Raw genomic sequence first — 23274 nt, forward strand, 5'->3', positions numbered from 1 at the left:
TCTGAAGAAAATAATAATCCACACAGACCACCCAACGACGACTTAGGCACTGGAAACCAAAAGAGCAAATCCACCGCTGTCGACACTGCAGTCTTCCTCACTAATGTCTAGTGTTTATGCTGAAATTGGGAGAGCTGTCTCACAGATAGTCAAGGAACAGCATGAAACAGTCATACCATACAATATCCCAGATACCACCAGCATCATCCCCATTCCTGGATCTGTCCTGCCAATTAGTCCAGGAGGTGGCAGAACAGTATACGATCAGGGAGGAGCTGCTGTGAGAGTCCTCAACATTGACTGTGGACTCCATGGAGAACCATGTCATCAGGTCAAACGTGGATAAGGAAACCCACTGCTGAGTACCATCTGGTGACCTCTTGCCCCACTCTCAGCTAATTAATCAGTATGCTACACATTCAATGCCACTTAGAGGAAGCACTGAGGGAAGCAAGGGCACAGAATATACTTGATGTGGGGGACTTCAATGTCCATCAACAAGACTGGCTTGGTAACACCACTACTAACCATGTCCTAAAGGACATGGCTGCTAGTCTCGGTCTGTAACAGGTGGTGAAGGAACAAGCAAGAGGGAATTTAATTACCTCACCCTCACAAAACTGTCGCAAATACATTTATCAGTAGGAGAGATCACAGCGCATAGTCATTGTAGAGTTGTACCCACTTCATACTGATGGTACCCTTCATTGTCTTGAACAGCACTACCACTGTCAAATAAAACAGACTTCAAATAGATCTCACAACTCAAATTGGGTATTCACTAGGTCCTGTGGATCATCAGCCTATCTAGCCAACCACGGTCTATAATCACACAGCACTCTACCATTACTATCAACTCTAGTTTAATGAAGAGTGCAGGAGGGCAATCCAGGAAGAGCACAAGGCATACCTACAACTGAGATATGAACCAGACCAAGCTATGACACAGGACTGCTTACATACCCCCCCCGAGAGTGAAAGCAGCATGCAACGGACAGGGCTAAGCGATCTCACAGCCAATAGATCTACACCCTGCAGTCCTGTTACAGATACGAATGTTGATAGACAATTAAACAATGAACAACTGGTAGAGACTGAACAACTACTCCCATCCTCATCTACAGGTGAGCCCAGCCTACCAGTGCAAAAGACAAGGCTGAAGCATTTGCAAAAGTTATGTTTAGGCCTCAACAACATTCTGACAATAAGCCTGAAGATTTGTACTCTGGAACTTAGCAAGCTGTTTCAGTACAACTATAACGCTGATATCGACCTAACAATGTGAAAAATTGTCCAGGTAGGTCATGTCCGTAGAAAAGCAAAACAAATCCAACCTAGCCAATTATAATCCTAATAGTCCACTCTCCATTATCAAAGTGATGGAAGGGGTTGGTTGACAGAGCTATCAGGCAGAGTTCACCAAGAAACAACTTGCTTGGCTTGGGTACAGGCCTTGACTGCATTACATTGGTCCGAACATGGGAAAGTGGTAGCAGTGTGTACCATCTGATGCATTGAAGTAATGCACTTAGATTCACTGAATGGCACCTCCCAAACCGGTGACCTTTACCACCTGGAAGAACAAGGGTAGCAGATGCATGAGAATGCCACCACCTGCAAGCTCTGTTTTAAGTAACACACTGTCCTGACTTGGAATTATATTGCGTTTTTTTTAAAACTGTTTCTGGGTCAAAACCCCAGAACTCTCTTCTTCACATGCAGGAGAATATGTTGGTGTCACGACAACCCAAGGAGTACAGCAATTCAAGAAGGTAGACAAAGAAAATATGAGCAGACCATTCAACGTGATCATGGCTAATCATCCAACTCTGTATCCTATTCCGACTTTCTCCTAATAACCTTTGATCCCTTTAGCCCCAAAACTATATCTAACTCCTTCTCAAAAACATTGAACATTTTGACTTCCATTTGGAAATCCACTGAATCACCACTCTGGGTAAAGAAATTATTCACCCCCAATCCTAAATGGCCTACATCACATCCTTAGACTGTGACCCCTGGGTCTGGACTCTTCCATCATCAGGAACATCCTTCCTGTGTTTACCCTGTCTAGTCCTGTTAGAATTTATAGCTTTCTATGAGATAACACCCCATTCTTCTAAACTCCAGTGAATATAGTCCTAACTGATCCAGTCTCTCTAATGACAGTCCTTCAATTACAGGAATCAACGTGGTAAACCTTCACTGCACTCCCTCAATAGCCTGAACATCCTTCCTCAGATGAGACAACCAAAGTGCACACAATGCTCTAGTTTCATCAAGGCTTGTATAATCACAGCAACATCCCTGCTCCTGTACTGAAATCCTATTGTTATGAAGGCCTTCTTCGCTGCTTGCCACATCTGCATGCTTACCTTCAGTGATTAGTGTACAAGGACACCCAGATCTTGCTGCACTACCAGTCTTCGCAATATATCACCATTCAAGATAATAATCTGCCTTCCTGTTTTTGCTACTAAAGTAAATAACCACACATACATCCACATTATAATTCATCTGTCATGCATTTGTCCACTTGCTCAACTTGTCCAAGTCATATTGAAACATCTCTGCATCCACCTCACCCTTCCCACCCAGCTTTGTGGTGTCTGCATGAGGTAGCTCACCACCACTTCAAGAACAATTAAGGATGTGCAATGAAGGCTGTCCCAGTCAACAACATCTAAGTTGCACAAACAAATAAACTAAACTATAGTTCAGATCTCCAGCATCCACAGTTCTTTGCTTTAAAACAAATCATGAGCAGAGTTTTGAATAACCTCAAGTTTACTGACGATAGGATTTCACAGACCGGCTAGGACTGCACTAGAATAATAGTCTTGAAATAAATTAAGGTTTATAGGCAGCAGGTGAGCTGTATTGGTGAACAAAGAAGCCAAGAAGCAGCATGAAGCTCTGAAATAAGAAAAGATCAAGGATCTATCTTTGGATTGCAGAGATAATAGTGCTGCATTGGTAAGCAAAGCTGCAGTTATTTCGCTATAATTAGATAGATGAGAATGCAACTAGGCAAATACAGCCAAAACCAGTTGGATACAGAGAAGAGGTACTGAAAAGACTGAAGTGGTCTCATCACAACAGTCCCCACTTTTTGATTTTCTATGTGTAGTGATGAATAAGATGCATTTTTTAAAAATTTTACAGAAGCCCTATTCTTCTATTACAGTATGCAAGCAGGGACTAGCAATAAATGCTGACCCAGTCAGCGACTCCCACAATGCATGAATGAATAAAAAACTTTTCTTCTGTTGTTTGCAATGCATTCACAGCATCTCATGGAATGATCACAGGTAAAGACAGAGCTTTCAAAATCAAACCTCCCAAAACAGCAAATGACAATCATCTTATATGCAGCAGAACCTGCCTCTCTGGGATTGAGTACTATCAGCAAAAGTGCACGTGAAACTATTTCTTCCCAAATGGATTTCCTGCATGTGAATCATCTTCTATAGATAGAAGGATGCTGATATGCTCACAAAGTCTCAACTTTAAACAGCAATACAGTTTACCTGTGTCTTTGCAATGACTCAGTTTAAGAACGATGTGAATGAAAGCCTTCTTATTGGCAGCATGATAATTAGTGACTTAATGTAAGAATGTAATAATTCTTCACTCCTTTTCTTCCTTCCAACATTCCAAACAAGAATCACCATTTGTCACATTAATGAAATTGAAGTTAGCAGCAGAATGGCTAAGGTGGACTAAGTATAGCAGAATTAAGATTAATTACAGACGATGATTTTACTACCCAAAAGGCAGCCATTATCTTACCTACATATAATTACTTTCACATTAAAAAATTATGAACTTAAGCTCAATTCTGAATGGAAAAACTTTCCGAAAGCCAGTAACTAGGAACATCCTTCAAAGCATTAGGCAAATATTTGAGAAATATTACATCCGGTAAATGCAAATCTAGGTCTACTTCCACTAAAACAGAGAAAATTGAGCAAAGACTTTTTTTTAAAGTTACAAAGGATTTTGATGAATTGGTTTTGGAAAATTAACTGTTTTTGGGAGTCATTTTTTGGGGCAATAAAATCAGTCTGTAATTATTCAAAGTGATAGCTTTATTGAAAATCTTTTAGCTATTCTTCTGCTAACTTTACTTCAATCGACTTATGTTCTTAATGTTATTATTTGATGGCTGGTAATTAATTTCACTTTGTCTGAAGAAGAAATCCTGCCATTTGACTTAAACAGAAGTTATTGTGACATCATAGCTAGCATACCTGTACTAATTTTGTTTACATTTCCTGTCAACCTTGCTGTGCTGGATTTATCATTTAGAATTAGCACTAACTTGCAGCCTAAGAATGTACAGGAGGCTAAATTTAAAGAAACAGAAGAGTTTGTTTTTATAAAAACTTGTGGGACGTAGACACCACTGGCCAGCTAGCATTTATTGCCCATCCTTAGCTGCCCTTGAGAAGGTGGTGGTGAGCTGCCTTCTTGAACCGCTGCAGTCCATGTGCTGTAGGTTGACCCACAATGTCCTGAGGGAAGGAATTCCAGAATTTTCACCCAGCGACAGTAAAGGAATGGCAATATTTGTCCGAGTCAGGATGGTGAATGGCTTGGAGGGAAACTTGAAGATGTTCCCAGATATCTACTGCACTTGTCCCTCTAAATGGAAGTGGTTGTAGGTTTGGAAGATGCTGTTTAAGGATCTTTGATGAATTTCTGTAGTGCATCTTGTAGATTGTACACAAGCCTGTGGATGTAGTGCCAATCAAGTGGGTTGCTTTGCCCTGGGTGGTCTCCCATCCAGGCAAGTGGTGAGTATTCCGTCACATTCCTGACTTGTGCTTTGCAGATAGTGGACAGATTTTGGGAAGTCAGTAGGTGATTTATTCGCCACAGTATTCCTAGCCTCTGACCAGTGTTTATGTGGACAGTCCAGTGAGTTTCTAGTCAATGGTAATCCTAAGGAGGTTGATAATGGGGGAATTCAGTGATGGTAACACCATTGAATGTAAAGGGGTCATGGTTAGATCATCTCTTATTGTAAATGGGAATTCCCCTGGTATTTGTGTGGCACGAATGTTATTTGCCAATTGTCAGCCCAAGCCTGGATAGTGTCCAAAACTTCTTGTTTTTGAACATGGGGTGCTTCAGTATCTGAGGAGTCATGAATTGTGCTGAACATTGTTGCACAATCAGAAAACAACCCCACTTCTGACCTTATTATGGAATAAAGGACATTGAAGAAGTAGCTGAAGACAATTGAGCCTGGGACACTATCCTGAAGAACTCCTGTACAGATGTTGTGCAGCTGAGATGACTGACCTTCAACAACCACAGTCATCTTCCTATGTACCAGGTATGACTCCAGCCATGGAGAGTTTGTCGCCTGATACCCAATCATTTCAATTTTGCTCGGGCTCCTGGATACTACACTGTCAAATGCAACCTTGATGTTAAGGGTCGTCACACTGATGTCACTTCTGGAATTCAGTTCTTTTGTCCATGTTTGAACACAAGCTGTAATGAGGTCATGAGCTAAGTGGTCCTGGCAGAACCCTAACTGGGCATTACTAAACACTGTTGCTGTGCAAATGCTGCTTGATAGCACTGTTGATGGCATCTTCCATCACTTTATTGACGACCAAGAGTAAACTGATGAGGAAAGTAATTGGCAGGGTTGGATTTGTCCCTTTTTTTTTGTACAGGACACACGTGGGCAATTTTCCATATTACTGGATAGATACCAGTGTTGTAAACTTTAATCAAAGAACTTGGCCTGGTGAACAGCAAAGTTCTGGAGCAGAAATGTTGTCAGGATCCATAGACTTTGCAGGATTCAACGCCTTCAACCGTTTCTTGATATCATGTGGAGCAGATCTTCTGGGCTGAAGACTGGTAGCTGTAATGCTGGGGACCACTGAGGAGGCCGAGATGGATCTCCACTTGGTACTTCTAGCGGAAGGTTGCTGTGAATGCTTTTAGCCATGTCTTTAAGTTTGGGGTTCAAGGAAAAGATCACTGATTACTTAAGCTAAAAAAGGAAAAGTTTTAAATCCGAAACACTGGGGGTATGCGAGACAATATCTCTTATTAAGGACCCGCACCATGTGCTAAATGAGGGTCTAGTAAGGTTACAGACAAGAGATTTGGATGGGTGAACTTTACAAACTGTAAAGCTATTGAGTCAGGAGATCAAAGTTGCAGCATTGCATGGGCTAATGCTACACACATGAATGATGTGTTGAGTGTCCTGTTTGATCAAAAACCAAGTAATGAATTAGGTTTCATTCTTTCCAATGTTTAGCTGGAGGAAATTGTGGTTTGTACAAACTGGTTATGGTACAGAAGCAGTAAAGGGCAAGAAAGAGGTTAAAAATGGTCACCAGCAGTCACAGAAGCTAGATCCATAAACGTGGATGATGCTACCATAGAGCAGTACATTGCCAAGGAAAGGGAGGGAATCAAGATTAGATCCATGGGAAACCTAAACGTAACCAAAGTATTATTGACTAAGATAATTGAATTGCCAGTTTTTTGTGGCGATGCATGTCGCAGCTACAGAGCTCAATAGGAATCAAACACATTAAAAGCAAAGTCTATAGGTTAAGACATTAGATTGTTTAAAATGCTTCAGAAGAAATTTCATTATTCAATTGAACCAGGGCGGATGAGTACCAAGCTCTTGGGAGGATTTCCAGACTGAAAGCAATTACACAGTGGTGCATGCTGAGGCTATTTGAATGAGAGGATGAAAATTTCAAAAATTTTTTGATCGACCAGAGTCTAGCAGAGTTCAACAAACACAGGGGTAGTAATTTGATTAGGACTTAAGAGTATTGGGAGAGTAGTTTGGAAGTGTCTGTTTTATTGAAAAGTGGAAGATGGGAGACTAGGAAGATTCTGGAGGTGACAATATGCATGGATGAGATTTCAAAAGATGTGCAGAGAAAGAAACAGGTATGAATAACATTACACAATTAAGCCAGTTTTGTATTGGACAGAATAAGGTTGGAAACTCAGCCCAAAGTTAAATAGGATGCCAAGATTGAAAAAGTTTGGTTTAAAAAACGACAGTGTAGATGGAAGGGATAAAATAGAAAGTGACAGAACAGAGTTTGCAGATCTGAGGACATCAACTTTAGTTTGGATGTCAACCATCTGATAATATCATGACAATGGAGGGGACTAATAGAGTAAAACAGAACTGGATACTGTCAGTGCACGCAAAGAACCTGACTTCATACTTCCAGTTACTATCAGCTAGATGAGAAATGAATGATAAGTAAAATGGGAGCTATTTCAAAAAACGGCCAAACTGAACAGCAATGGCAATTACAGTACAAGCATATCTGTTCCCTTGCCCATGAATTAAATAATTAGAGAATGCTGGAGAAACCCAGCAGGTTTAGCAGCATCTGGGGAGAGAGAAACAGAGTTAAACATTTTGATTCTGGCATAACTTCTTCAGAATTAAATAATTACTACAGGCTAAATACATTGCTGAAAGGTGGCCAAATTCATTTTAAGATGAGTGAGTACATACACATGCACACACAGGCATCATGCACACATGGTGAGTGTAAATTCGTAAGCATTGCAATGACCTTCGATGTAATAATTTAGATTAATTTGAAAAGATGCGCAGAGGGAAAAGACGACAGAATTCTCCATGTTGAGGACTCAAAATTTTAAAAGTAATAGAAATATAAAATACTGTTTCACAGAATCTTTCACACAACAGGAAGTTTATTTCTGCTACTCACCACTTAGACAACAGATCTCCCCATGTTTCCAGAATTTTTTCACCACATTCTTTGGAGACATCACCAGAGCCACTCAGGAGAGGCTCATCATTATCTGAAGAAACAGAGCAATAGACTGAATAGGTTTGACTGAAGATGACTTCCTTTCACAGTCTAGAAAAATAATGTCAAGAAGTGATCTTACAGCAATCAACAGGTTAGATGCAGGAAGGATGTTTACCCTGGCTGGGGTATCCTGAATGAAGGGAGACACTCTCAGAATAAAGGGGTGACCATTTAACAGCAAGAAAAGAAGGAATTTCTACATGGCACAGAATCTCTGGAATTCTATGCCTCAGAAGGTTGTAAAAGGATCAGTAATCGAATATGTTCAAGACTGAAATCAATGGATTTCTACATGTTAAAGAGAAATCAAACGACACAGGAATAACGGATGAAAATGGTTCAGAGTAGATGATCAGTTATGATCTAATTGAGTGGCACAGCAAACTCAAAGGGCTAACTGGTCTATTCCTATTCCGTACGCTCTACGTTCATTCATACACTATGTGCCGATGTTGTAATCAAGTTTTGCTTTCCTGCTCACATTTTCCAGTAGCATATTAAATATAACCACATTGCATATAAGCTACTAAACATCCCATTCATAGTTTTATTTTATGTTCCATCTGTTACTACTATTGCATGGTATATCCAACATTTATTTTCAAACCTATCTCAAAAACACACAGAACAAAAGACCAAATACAAGTGAAGTAAAATCATGTATCAAATCCCAGGGTATCTGCTCACAAATTGAGATAAGCAGAGATTCCAAATAGCACAGCTGGAATTGACTACTTTTAAATGTCTTGATGGTGGAATCACCAACTCATTAGCAATGCTTGCTTTTCACTTCACACCAAGGTTTTTCACTCATTGACCTCGCTTCCACACTAACACACAATCCTTAATTTGCTCATAGGTTCAGCCATACTTTCAAGCTCGACCAGAGCTCCATGATTTTGTGGTTTAGTGAGGCTTAATGCCACTGCAATTGTTGGGCAGTCACATAACAATCTTGCACAAATTTAAACTAATCCAGAGTTATCAGTTTAGAGCTTTGACTGATCTTGAGAATGACTATTTGATTTGCACTGGGAATGACTGACATTTTCAACAAATCAGGACTTTTAGGTTATTAAATCTTATACATAATGATTTCACTGCATTTGATTACAATTATGTTGTGAAAAATAGTTTAGCAGCAGAAATATATTCTTTATGAAATCAGGAAATTGCCTTTTGCTCAATACGGCAGTTTTGTGATTGGACAAAACAGGAAGTGATAAAAAATTTGGGATAGCAGCTTATACATATGCATGTACAACCATTTAAACGTACATCTGATTCAGTCAAAAATGCCCTATAATCAGCACTGAGGAGGATACAAATTCATTTTGGACCAAATGCATATGCAAGCTATACAAGAAAACATCTCTTTCAATCCTTATTAGTCCCTTAATTTAATTCATAATGGATTCTAAAATGTTGTCCTAAGATAATACTGTAGGCATAATGAATGTTTTAAACAGTCACAACTAAAACCAGGAAAGCACTTCACAAAAAACTGAACGTTATCCTGCAAACTGCGATTAGTTTAAAAAGAAAAAGAGCCACTTCAATTCAGAATTGAACTCACCTTCCTCTTCATCATCCTCAGGAGGTGAAGGGATGATGGACCCCTGCGAACCATAATGAGGTAAGCGCATAGTCGGGCTTGCTGTGGTTTTCCTTCGCTCACGCTCAGATTCGCTTTCCAAACTTGCAACCTCATACAGTGTATCACTGTTACTTTTTCTTTCTTTTCGTTCAATCTGTAAATTAATTATAGCGGTTGTTCTAATTTACGGGGCACGTGCAACGTACTGAAACAAAACCTTTTACACCAATACAGTGCATATTTTTCAAATCTCATTAAAATATTCAACGTTTCTGGATCTGAAAAATGCAAAGTTCTTCCTATTGTTCATTTAAAGGATGCCAGGTACGACATGGCACACAACTCACATTTATATAATGCCTTTAACTATAGTGAAAGAGTCTCAACGTCAAAGGGAACACAAATCGACAACCTCAAAATGCTGTTGAATGATTTCTAAATCCCTTGCTGTTAACATAAGGCATTGTATAAATGCAAACATATATTTTTAACAATTAGTTGAAGGTAGCCACATTAAGTACGACCATAGAGCTCAGTAAAAACCGAAAGAACTGTGAATGCTGTAAATCAGGAACAAAAACAGAAATTGCTGGAAAAGCTCAGCAGGTCTGGCAGCATCCGTGAAGAAAAAAAAAGAGTTAACATCAGGTCTGGTGATCCTTGCTCAGAACTGAGGTTCTAAGGGTGGGTCACCGGACCCGAAACGTTAATTCTAATTTGTTTCTTCACAGGTACTGCCAGACCTGCTGAGCTTTTCCAACGACTTCTGCTTTTGTACCATAGAACTCAGGTTTCCTATAAAATGCATTTAAGACAGAACAATTCTGGTGAAGCCAAAGCATACTGAAGCACAGATTCAATCCCCCATTTTGTTGCACTCAATCTTTCAACCATATTGCTGTAAAGAAAAGGTGAAGTAGAAGTCAGATTTTACTTACAGGGAGGAAGGAAAGACAATGTGATCCAATAAATTTTCCAGCTATTTAGTATGCAAACTGGTTATTGGATTCAAACAAGACAGTAAATTTCCTGAAAAAAGTTAACATTCTGACTGGAAGTAGTAAATGGTCAAAGGGTAACTGAGAAAGAACAGGTCGGAGTCAGGAGGGAATGGCAAGTCTATTATAAACTCCTAGTTACATTATCTTGTGCTATGTGGAACGAGTAAGTTCATTAATACAGATTTTCTTAACATAACAGGGGTTAACCAAATTTCTGTTACCTGTTTCAGCTTCAAATAGAATGTTTCTGTATAACTTCGTTTACTGAAGAGCCAAAACATCCTTTCACTAGGCGGGCATACTCTGACTTTGGTCTCCAGAAGAAAGCGGACCGGCTCTTGTACTTCAATAATGATCAAGTCAACTGCTATCGTCATATAAATTGATTTGTCTGCAAATAAGAGGTCAAATGCTCTTTAGTAACACAGCATTCTGCATTTTTGTCCAGGTGTACTTGACTGGATATGTTCCCAAGTGATAGTGCATTTCAAGTTAATCTGCAAACTTATTTTAGTTCAAGAAATTGTGTTATTTCTCTAATGTTATATCTCAGGATGATTTCTATACAGGCTGTATCTAAAAGTCAATAGGTTTGTACAGGTACATGGCACCATAAATACAGGTTTTACATCTTTATTTTGTGGAATGGAAGGGGATGGCAGAGGTTTGCAAGGTGATAGATAGAAGCAGCAAAAAAGGCCTTGGTGTTTTCAACAGCATAAATCAGTATAATACTTTGAATCAATCTTAAAATAAGTCTTGTTGCATAAATATTAACACTTAGAATTTGATCAAAATAAAAACTGATTAAAATACGTCTAGTAACGCAAGAAATTACAACCTCAAATCAGTTCACGCTAATACAGCGACATCACCTCAACAGACTGCAATCTGCATGTAAATCTAACTTCCATTACAAGTATTAATTTTTAATCACACAGCCTCTCAACTTTGATCATCTGTTGCCATTATAAGCCTATTTAAAGTTTTGGCAAAAATCTGCAGCGCGTGATGCGGATGATGTTGTTGACTTGCTTGCCAAGCTGGCTAGTTCTCATTCAGATGTTTCATCACCATGCTGGGCGACATCATCAGTGGAGCCTCCAATGAAGCGATGTTCTTCTACTCCGCTTGGGATTTATACTGTCTGGTCTGTTATAGTGAGTACTGTCATTTCCGGTTTTGATCTGTACGGGTTTGTATATGGGGTCCAATTCTATGTTTGTTGATTGCATTATGGGTGGAGGACCATGCCTCTAGGAATTCCCATATGTGTCTGTGTTTTCTCTTGGGCTACTATGGTTACCTTGTCCCAGTTAAACTGATGGACTTCAGTGTCTGAGTGTACCGATATTAAGGAGAGTTCGTCGTGCCGTTTTGCTGCTATTGATGTTCATGTATTCTGATGGCTAGTTTCCTTCCTGTCTGTCCGATGTAATGTTTGTGGCAGTCGTTTTGTGGTATTTTGTAAACCACGTTCTTTCTGCATGTTGTGAGAATGGGGTCTTTAATCCTTGTAAGTGTTTGTCATAGAGTGGCTGTGGGCCACCATGATTCCTAGTGGTCTTAGGAGTCTTGTTGTCAGTTCCAATATGTTCTTGATGTACGGTAGTGTGGCCAGTGTGTTAGGGCGCACTGTGTCCTCCCGTTGTTGTGTCTGTTTTGTAGGCATCTGCGGATGAAGTTGTAGGGATATCTGTTCACAGTGAGAATTTTGAATAGGTGCTCTTCCTCTTTCCTGCGTAGTTCCAGAGTGTCGCAGTGTATCTTGGTCCATTTAAATAGTGTCCTAATGAAGCTTTGTTTGTGGACAACGGGGTGGTTGCTGTGAAAAGATTTCTAGAGGCATGGTTCTCCATCCATAATGCAATCAATAAACACATAGAATTGGACTCCATTTAAAACCCATACAGACCAGAACCGGAGATGACAGTACTCACCATAATGGACCAGACAGTATAAATTCCAAGTGGAGTAGAACAACATTGCTTCATCGGAGGCTCCACTAATGATGTCATTTAACATGGTGACAAAACTTATAAACAAGAACGAGTCAGCTCGGCAAGCAAGTCAACAACCTCATTATAAGACTATGTTCTGAAGCTCAAGTGCCAGCACTCACTGGAATTTCACCAGTGGTCTCAAATCAATGCTGGAGTAGAAGAGGATTAGACAATTAGCTACATTTGGGCCCCTTTTGTAAAACCCACATCGACTAAAAGGAACCCTTTATATGTGCTTAGGCAACAATACAGTCTAGACAATGGTTTGTACAAGATTAGGCTAGGATGTTGAGCAGTTCAAACCTTGAGCTGGCAGAACTGGCTGTAATACACCCCATTAGGGTTTTCAGAATAAATTCCATCAACAAGTCTCATTTGTTACTGAAGCCCTTTCATATTAAAAAGTTAAATAAAAGACACACTCGGAAAGGTCTATCCTCCATTTCACAAGGTCATCAGAAACATCAGATCACCCCTCACCAGGTATCCCTCTATTTTTACATTAATGATCTCATTAGCCTTCCACATTGCATACTCTGTAAACTTTAACTTATTCTAAACTCTGCTGTCTGCATTTAATGTATGCCAAGTCTTGTTCGATCACCTGTCTGATTGATGATCTCTTTTACCTAAGAGTCCCCAAATGCGTGAAAATTTCTATTATCTTCGAGTTCAAGTCTGTCCATGGCTTATCACTCTCATCTCTAACTCCCTCCAATCTTACAACAGTTCAAAATTCTAATATTTCTCCAACTCCCATCTCTTATGCATTGCTCAATTCCTTCATTCCACTCTTAGCAACTATCAGGATCTTAAGCTCAGCAACTTCCTCTTTAAAACTCTCCATCTTTGTTCTTCTTTGAAACTAACCTATTATAGCTATTAGTCGCTTGACCTCATGTTCCTTTCTTTAGTGGTGTCAAAAATTTTGCCTGATTACACTCCTGTGAAGTTTTGGTACATGTTAACCCCTCAAAAATGTTCATAAAATTCACCTCATTGTCACGAACGTACATTCATGTTATTCTCCCTTTCAATCTACCATGAAAAACAAAGTTGAACTGTATGGTGACTAAGTTTCAACTTCTTTCAAACATTTTTAGATGATTTTTAACTTTGAAACAACAACGTACAAAACAAAAAATATGGCAACACGCAGGTAAAAGCACAATCTCTGTTTCTAAGGGATCTGGAGTCCTGCTCTGGTAACTTTTTCACGAAGATGTAAAAAGATGGGAACATTCCAGAAGGCAGCATGTTTAACATTATCCTTTCACTTTGCATCTCTAAGGTAAGTCAATTTTATTACCCTTAGGTGTTTCTTCATTTACAGCTTGAAAATGTGGTGTGTTGGGGTTCCAGTTTCCAGTAATTACGTAAGATTTACCATCTGAGCTTTTGCCCATGGATTCCTGCAAAATATTATATATAAAACAAAACAGATTTGGTCTTTCTGCTGCTCTTATTATATAAATTAGGTACTTGTTAACAAGACAAGTATAATTTTGGCTTGTTAATGAAGCCATTATTCATACTACAAAGCTATTTTCAGCACAGGACAACTTGAACATAAGCACAATTTGTTGCAATTTATTTATTTTTAAATGCGATATATTTTCTTGCCACAACAGCTGCTGTTGTGGAGGTAAAGGATGTCAGAGCTTGAAGCAGACTAGTGACAACTCTACTTTAAGTACAGAGCACAACTATAACAAATCAAGTCTCTCAGTATAGGATTTAATACTCTCAGCTGAAGGTCAGCAACTTATTTAAAACTAGGATGTAGTGAAAGTGTCTGAAGGTCTGTGGAAGCTGTTTGCATTACTAGGGACTTCAGAATTCAAGCAAGATTTCATGAAGACTTGGTCTTCATCACTGAAATGGTAATCAAACTGGTAACTTACAATTGAAGACGAGGGAGGGCGAAGGGGGGCACGGCATGAGGGGCAGCGAGAGAGAGAAAGCAAGGCATCTGGTGGTAGCCTTTAACCGGAGGGTGACCATGCCTCAGGTGAGGGGAGAGATTGAGAAGAAAAATCCTTCAAGGTAATTTCAGTAGTGCAGGAATTGAACCCATGTTGGCATGACTGCATCACAAAACAGCCACCCAGTCAATTGAGCTAACCAACCCCCAACTTTCGATATATTTCTCACTTCACTATATTAAGAAATCGAAATAAAATTGAAATACGTGTTGCTTATAAAGGCCACGAATTGTGAATATCATCTTACCAAATCCAGAAGATGCATATCACTGTTTCGTACATCTTTGCCAGGACTGAGAAGAACGCCAAAGCACCTGATGAGAGAACATAACTGAAAACACTGATAAAAGTTATGAATAGAATTAAACATTATGATGTCCATTTCACTCAGCTACTCATTAGCAGTGTTCTATTTTTATAACATGGTCCTTTGTTTCACAGTGCAAATTTTCAAATACAATAATGTGCAATTTTGAATACCCTATTTATTGACACATCAGCCAAAGTTATTGCGAAAGGTACGCTGTAGACTGATTCAGATATTAACCAAAATTTGAACATACTTAACAATTGGAGATATGCAGAAAAATTGAATGAATAGTGCTGAGAAAATTAACGGGTATCCAACAAAGCTTTGAAAAAATTGAATGATTCGGCAGGATAATTTGTGAATTAGTTTCACAAGATGTTGAATTGGTAGCAAATGGACATAAACAGGATCTATAATAGTGGTACAAATGGAAGAATAAACATTCCATCCAAAAAAAGAGAAAGTATTGTTATAAATGTTGTTGAGTCAATTACTACATTTAAAAACAATCAAGTAGTCAATGAGAAAGATTATTAGGTACGCAATAATGTAAATTTGGAGGAGCTACTTTAATTGGAACTTGGATCACTACTGTCATGATAGTCTACAGACCTCTTCTTGTATATTGAAGGCTTATGTTTGATAAATCCTGAAATCCCTGCAATTACTACCATGGAATTTAGTGGTACTTAAACAGTGAACCAAAATAGCAGCGTTCACGGTTTTTCAGTAGTACTACACTGCCCTCTGTATTTTTACTGCATTAACATCCAACCTCGTCAGAAACTGATGATTTTACCAGATCAACGTAGACCAGTAAATTCAATTCAATGAATGTTAAATTTTTAAAGCAGCATGCTCTGAACATAAACTCTTTCTGGTGTATACCAACCGTAAATTTTTTTTGTTAAGGGCTGGCTATTTCCTCTACACAAAATATTAGCTCAAAGAACAAAGACAATCAAAGCTAGGAGCTGACAGGAACTACTCGGCCCTCGAGCCTCCTCCACTATTCAATTAAATCGTGGCTGATCTAATTACTCAAATTCTTGCCTGTCCTGATATTCTTTCATGTTCTTGTTTATCCGTGAGGGAAGAAACAGGTCAAATTTGGAATTTAGGGAGCAGGTACGTAAATTGTGAGGCTGTGCGCAATACACAGCTCTTTAAATTCTCATCTGATCAGAACAAGCATAGAAATAAACTCATGCAACAATTCTGATGCTCAGTTCGTTGACCAAAAGGACAGCCTCAGCAGAAATTTTAGTGGGAGCCACAAGAGTCCACTTAATGGGAGTGTGACAGCAGATTGTAGAAAATAATATAGCAGTAAATCTAATTCATAGTGAATGTGAAAAATTCTGGAGAAAAGAACTCATTTCAGATTTATCAAAGACAATTTATAATCAATTTTTTTGACACTAGTTTATTTTTTCTCTAGCACCAGACCTGATTCTGCATTTGGTGCTTTATCTTTAAACCCAGAACCTGGATGGTGCAGCTTGCATTGCTCCTGCCTCTGAATCATGAAGACCTGGGTTCTACGCTCACTCCAGGATTTACTGACTTCAAATTAACCTAGTCAGTAGTACATGCAAAGCCAGTGTATTGGTACATGCCCACATCTTAAATAAATGGGGAAGATTAGCTGCAGGAAAAGCATTAACTGCAAAACCAGCTGCCAGACCCCCAAAAACAAAATGATACAAAAGGTAATGAGCCATTACTGTGGCAACACTTTGACAAGTCAAAACAGAGGTGAGAGGTAACTTATACTTAAATCAATAGCAAAAGCCTATTCTCCCCAGCCCAAAATTTGCGCTGATTAAATCATACACCAAATTTTAAACTACATAGATAAATAGAGAAATCTAGAAGTTGCAGTCCAAAGAACACTGCACTTCCACTATAAAACGTAGCTCACCGACAGACTCAGCATCAAAATCCTTACGCACGCACAAGGTTGTGATACTTACACATCAAACAGGTCAGAAAAGTTTGTGTTGCTGCATTCAGGTGCAAGTGAATTTTTAACAGTCGAGAAATCAATCACAAATGACCTAAAATGTAATTTTGTGTGGACTTTCATTCCTTAAGGCTGGCAGTGTTAGAGAGTCATAAAGAATTTAAACTACATTTTTATTTATTTTTGCTCTTACCTCTCACATACATACTGTGTAAATTTGTTCTTTTTTCCCCAAGTCTGTTTCTTGTGTCCCAGACCTGATGAGTTCAAGATGGAAAGACTCTAATGCTTGTCTCCTTTTAGCAATGCTTAAATTCTGTGCTATCAAACTGGATTCAAATTTTGCTCCTACAGCCGAACACCCTGACCCAAACACTCATGTATTATTTAAACTTCCCTGTAACTGTAAAAATGACAAACTTTCAGAACTAACTCCTAGATTGTCCATAAGCCCTATATAAAGTTTACTCCAAATATCTCAATGTTGTGTGCATGGGTTTGAATAATTCTTCCAAATCTTTATTTCCTATTTGGTACAAGAATCAAGTGCAGTTTATAATTCCCAGTTAGACAGTCTCAGAGGACTTTTTTGGTCTGATTGGTCGAAGAACCTTTCCTTCTTCTCAAGCACATCATAGATTCCCTTCAGTGGGCACTGCGCCAAGTTACGACTCAATGGGAGCCAGTCTAGAAGTTCACAAAAACACATGGTAGCCATCAACTTAATGAAAAAGCAGCTCTGGTCCTTCACCAAGACAATTCAGGCCTTTATTGTGCATGATGTTTCAGTTTGCTCTTCATTCGTTTTTCGTTGCGACCTCTTTGGTCATCACACAGGACATTGAGTCACACTGGCTGCCTCAACAGAAAGCTGCCCTGACATTCACAGAAAAACCAACAAATGCAGAAGAAAAGTCACTAATCACACAAGGTGCTGCCTTTTCAATTGCTTCCTGTTGCAAGAAACAGTCACACAATTTTTCAAGCCTATGTACAGAATACTGAGGTACTGGAAGTAAGTTTTACATAGGGCTTATGGACAACCAGAACTTAGTTCTGAAAGTGTGTCATTTTACTATTAACAGGAAGGTTTAGGTAACGTGAATATTTGGATCAGGGTGTTCAGCTGTAGGGGCAAAATTTGAATCTAGTTTCGTAGCACAGTTTTTAAGCATTGCTAAAAGGAGACAAACAGCTGAGTTTTTTTAATCATGTACTTATCAGGACTACGACACAAGAAACAGACTTGAAAAAAGAACACAAGTTTGAAGGCAAAAGGAATTCGTATATACACTACACCTTTTTTAATGGAAAAACAGAGTCATGGACACTGCCAAACTCCACTGCAGTTCCATGGCAACAGCCTGACCAGTTAGAAATTACCTGCCTGGACAAGAACTGAGATTGCAGGTTAACTGTTCTGGCTTACTCTCCACGATAATAATGGCCTAATAAGTTAGTATCCTCTTCTCATGCGGTGTTTCTTTTTGTCTGTCCAGACCCCTCAGGATTGAATATTTCTATCAGATCTGCTCTCAGCATCCTCCCCTAAGGAAAGGGAAGCCCAACTTTCCCAAACTACTTCCACAATTAAAATTCATGCTTGAAATTATTTGCATAAAACCTCTTCAAGAATACTTTCTAACGCATTCATATTCTTCCTGAAGTGAGACACCTAGAAGTGGACACAATACTTCAGCAGAGGCTGAACTGATGTCTTACACTAACTCAGCATAATGCCTATGCTCAGGAGCAGTGAAGACCAAAGTAATAAGGGGAAAATAATCACAGAGGTAGTGGGACATGTGGGTCCACCGATGAGATGGGAAAGAAGAGAAAATGATTGCTGCATTCTAATCCTAAATCTTAAAATTACATTCAAACTAACATTCAATCACCTGAAATTTACTCAACATTTCCTATATCTACAGCATCTACATCATTACACGGCTGAAAGTTATGTTTTTTAAAGTTACTTCTCACTGTAAATTTAAAACAAAGCACAAAGATGTATTCACAGAATCATACTTAGGACAATAGTGCAATTCAAAAATTTGGATAAGTTGCCTATTATCACGTTTTTCTATATTTCAGGTAAGATCTGATACCTTTCAATGACAAGTTCCTTGTTTGACGATTGCTGCACGTAAGTCACAATCTTCTTTTCCACTCCTTGTCGGAGTCTGAAACACTGTTTATCTTTATCTTTGGGGACTGCACTGTCAAGAAAAATTCCAAAAACATCAATTCATTTTGGTAATTCATGCAATGAAATTCAGTAGGTTTTATTGCAGGCTATTAATTTTCGGGACCTTACTTTGAATCCCACTTCACTCTTGCATGTAACATTTCTCTCTGATATTTGCAATATTTTAATATAAATTAGCAGCAGAAATAGCAATGCAGTTTTCAGTAGTGAAAAAAGGCATTCATAATTCAACATGTTACATCACAGAAAAATTATGATGCCGGTTTCCTTGCTATGCAAATTGGAAATGTCACAGTTCCTGTACATTAAAATGCCACTCAGCAGTTTAGGTTAAGCTATCTTGCTGCACAGACAAATGGTCCTAAAATTTGAAATATCGATCTTGTGACACTATGTATATGTACCTGTTGAAGAAAGCAAAATACATCACCCTACAGTATGAACACTCCTTATCTTAATAAAAATCACAAGTTACCTCAAAAAATTAAAAGATCCTTTTCAATATTTTTTAAACATACTATTATTATAACTTACTAAAATACAGACAATGCTGGGATTTAGCCCTACAGCAAGATCATGACATCTGATCATGGTCACAATCTCACTTTTCTAAATACCTCCATACCCATCTATTCTACTCACTTTATCCAATCTCTGTGCTAGAATTTACCATATTCTCTACACTCCTTAGCCAAAGATGATTCTTCTAGATTTTCACATGATTTTTTGGTGACAATCTTGTATGAATGTTCTCTTAATTATGCTCTCCTCCAAAAAGAAACATTTTCTATGCATTCACTTTATCAAAATCTTCCATAATTTTGGAAGACCTCTATTTGGTCATTGATTAGCCTTCTTTATTCATAGGGAAAAATAAGGCCACTTTCCTATAACAGGCAAAGCTGCCAAAGCTTGGGGAAGTACCTGAAATATCCTTTGCCATCATCTTCTTTAATCTCCAATGAAACAGTAAATGTGAATATATCGCTGTCTGGTGTTAGTGTTGGTGGATTTGCTGAGAGAAGAGTCTGCTTTGCAGACCGTCGGAAGGCTGTGGCAAAGCTGTAGAGAATGCGACTTACCTAAAATATAGATTGAGAAAAAAATAAATCAGTTAAAAAAGCAATCTTGCGTTCAGGATAGAATAATTTCCAAAATTAAGTCTCTAATTGCGTTAAATATTTATTTTAAGTGAAATATTTCCAGAATCTCGACTTTTCAGTAGTAAGTTCCTACTTCCAAACTTTAACAAGTACCGACTAAAAATCTACTTAGAGTCATACAGTCATATGCAGGGAAGCAGACCCTTCGGTCCAAATCGTCCATGCCGACCAAGTTTCCAAAGCTAAACTAGTCCCACTTCCCTGCATTTGGCCCATATCCCTCTCAACCTTTCCCATTGATGTACCCATCCAAATCTCTTTTAAATGTTGTAACTGTACCTGCATGTACCACTTCCTCTGGCAGATCATTCCACATACAAGCCAGTGTGTGTGAAAACACTGCCCCTCAGGTGCCCTCTCACTCTAAAAATATGCCCTCTAGTTTTGAATTCCCCAATCCTAGTGAAAAGGCCTTTGCTAAATCACCTTATCTATGCCCCTCATGATTTTATAAACCTCTAAGGTCACCCCTGTAGCTCCTATGCTCCAGTCAAAGAAGTCCCAGCTTATCCAGCCGCTCCTTATAACTCAAACGTTCCTGCCCCAGCAACATCCTTGTAAATCTCTTCTGAACCCTCTCCAATTTAATATCCTTCCTGTAGCAGGATGACCAGAACTGTACACAGTACTCCAAAAGTAGCCTCACCAACGTCCTTGTACAACCTCAACATGACGTTCCAACTCCTACACTCAATTGCCTGAGCAATGAAGGCAAGCATGCTAAATGCCTTAACCACCGTCTTACCTGTGATGCAACTTTCAAAGAACTATGTACCTGATCTCCTAGGTGTCTGTTAGACAACACTATGCAGAGTCCCACCATGAATTGCGCAAGTCTTGCCCTTGTTCGTCATATTAAAATGCAATACCTCACATTTATCCAAATTAAACTCCATCTACCACTCCTCAGCCCACTGGCATCATACATCAAGATCCTGTTGTAATCTTAGATAACCTTCTTCACTGTCCACTATACCACCAATTCTGGTGGCATCTGCAAACTTACTAACCACACCTACTAAATTCTCATCCAAATTGTTTATATAAATGACAAACAACAGTGGACCCAGCACACCAGTCCCTGCGGAACACCGTTTATCACAGGCCTCCCGTCTGAGAAACGGACCTCCACCACCCTCTGTCGCCTACCATCAAGCCAATATTGTATCCAACTGGCAAGGTCTCCCTGAATCCCATGTGATCTAACTTTATTAATCCGCCTACCATGCAGAAACTTGTCAAAGGCTTTGCTGAAGTCTATGTAGACAACGTCTACCACTCTGGCCCCATCTATCTTTTTGGTCATGTCATCAAAAATGCAATCTCTCCAAATGCATATAAATCCTCCCTCTGGGAATCCTGTCCAATAATGTATCTACCAGTGAGGTCAGACTCACCAGTCTATAGTTCCCAGGCTTCTCCTTACAGCTTTTCTTTAATAAAGGGACATTCGACCCCCTCCAGTACTCTAGCACTTCACCCGTAACTGTAGATGATACAAACATCTCTGCTAGGGTCCCCACAACTTCTTCCCTAGTTTCCCACAACTGTCCTAAAATACACTTGATCAGGTCCTGGAGATTTATCCACCTTTACGGTTTTAAGATTTCCAGCACCACCTTTTCCGGAATATGTACTGTTTTCAAGACATCAAAATTTATTTCCCCGAGTTACCTTGTCTCCATGTCTTTCACCACAGTAAATACTGACAAAATATTTGTTTAGCATCTCTCCCATCTCGTCATTCCACACAATAGACGATCATGTTGATCCTTAAGGGGTCCTACTCTGTTCCTAGTTGCTCTTTTGCTCTTGATGTACTTGCAGAATCTCTTTGGATTATCCTTAGCCTTATCTACCAAGGATATCTCATAGCCCCTTTCTGCCTTCCCGATTTCCCTCTTAAGAATACCCCAAACCCCTTACACTCTTCAAAAGAATCACTTGATTCCAGTTGCCTATACCTAACATATGTCTCCTTCTTATTCTTGACCAGAGCCTCAATATCTTTATTCATCCATTGTTCCCCACTCCTACCAAAATATTTGCAATGCAACGTCAAAAGCCAAGTTTCAAACTTCAACAGTTGAGGGGTCCTGCCACTAACAAGCCGATTATAACAAGAACATAATAGTCATGATATTCAAACACATAATATCTTGAAAATAAGTCTGGCAATTTCGAATATCAAAATCAATCTCCAACAACCTTCTCACATCAAAGCCAACACAAGTGAAAAAATATTCTACACAAGATATTTAAACTAAATCCTTCAACAACGGTGCAATAAAATTAATCCACCACTGTAGTACTTGTAATATGTCTGTAAATAAATTACTTCTAATAAATCTAATTTCTAAAATGCATAAAAGCTTAAGGCTTACTGCTTCTTGTATTTCACATCGAAAGACATGAATTCTGAAAATTTCTGCATTGTAGTGACTTTCAGTGAAGGCAAAGCAATCACTCTCAGAAGTACCATCATGCCCTCTGACACAAAAAAGGATCTTGTAGATTGGATAGTTTGCTATTTCAGTGTTCGTTTGTGGATCTAGTAGTCTGTAAACAAATCATAAAATACTGTTTTAGCACTTCTAGCCCTAATTTTTTTTCTCAAGTTTTACTTTCAGTCACCATTCATATTTTACTCAGAGCATGCAACATATGCCTCCAAAACAGGACAAACTGAATCCACATATCATGGCAGTTTTGGCTCAAATTCACACTGGAACATTTCTGCTCCAATTTCTCTCCATTGATGAGATAAAATACCATGTGTCAGCTTAGTCCACTTTCACGTTAAAAGTGTATGTTGTGGAATTGTGCCCAGAGTTACTTTTGTTCTTGTATTCCAGTTACCACATTTTTTAGAAAATTTAAAAACAAATAAAAACTTGGAATAATATGAACACATTCACTACATGTGATTGTGATTTGCAGAAGGTACTTTTAACACAGCAAGTTAGTTTCAACTGCACAAAGTTCTGTCATTTGGCGCCTCTGATTATAGTAAATTGCAAAAGTGAATAGAATGCCAGTTATTTCCTAGGTACTGATACAGGAGAGCCACACACACTACAGATTTTCTTGGGTTGGATTCCATGGATGCAGCAAATTTTCCTACATCAGGTATTCAAAAAAAAAGTCAGTTGTCCACAGGGCAGCAAATAACTGCTGCTTTGAA

General features: G+C 38.8%; 1 protein-coding gene across 1 annotated transcript in view; it reads right to left on the reverse strand.

Annotated features, from left to right (window-relative positions):
* Positions 1–23274, reverse strand: part of LOC125486344 (rab GTPase-activating protein 1) — a 49713-nt gene that overhangs the window by 3951 nt on the left and 22488 nt on the right. The window contains exons 4-11 of the mRNA XM_048613368.1: positions 22475–22649; positions 19852–20009; positions 18827–18937; positions 14690–14756; positions 13767–13869; positions 10676–10845; positions 9433–9607; positions 7752–7845 (exon numbers count right to left, since the gene is read on the reverse strand). Coding sequence (XP_048469325.1) covers positions 7752–7845; positions 9433–9607; positions 10676–10845; positions 13767–13869; positions 14690–14756; positions 18827–18937; positions 19852–20009; positions 22475–22649 — 1053 coding nt within the window. The remainder of the gene's footprint in view (positions 1–7751; positions 7846–9432; positions 9608–10675; positions 10846–13766; positions 13870–14689; positions 14757–18826; positions 18938–19851; positions 20010–22474; positions 22650–23274) is intronic.

The sequence above is a fragment of the Rhincodon typus genome, chromosome 28, assembly GCF_021869965.1.
Source record: "Rhincodon typus isolate 14 chromosome 28, sRhiTyp1.1, whole genome shotgun sequence".
Lineage (NCBI taxonomy): Eukaryota > Metazoa > Chordata > Chondrichthyes > Orectolobiformes > Rhincodontidae > Rhincodon > Rhincodon typus.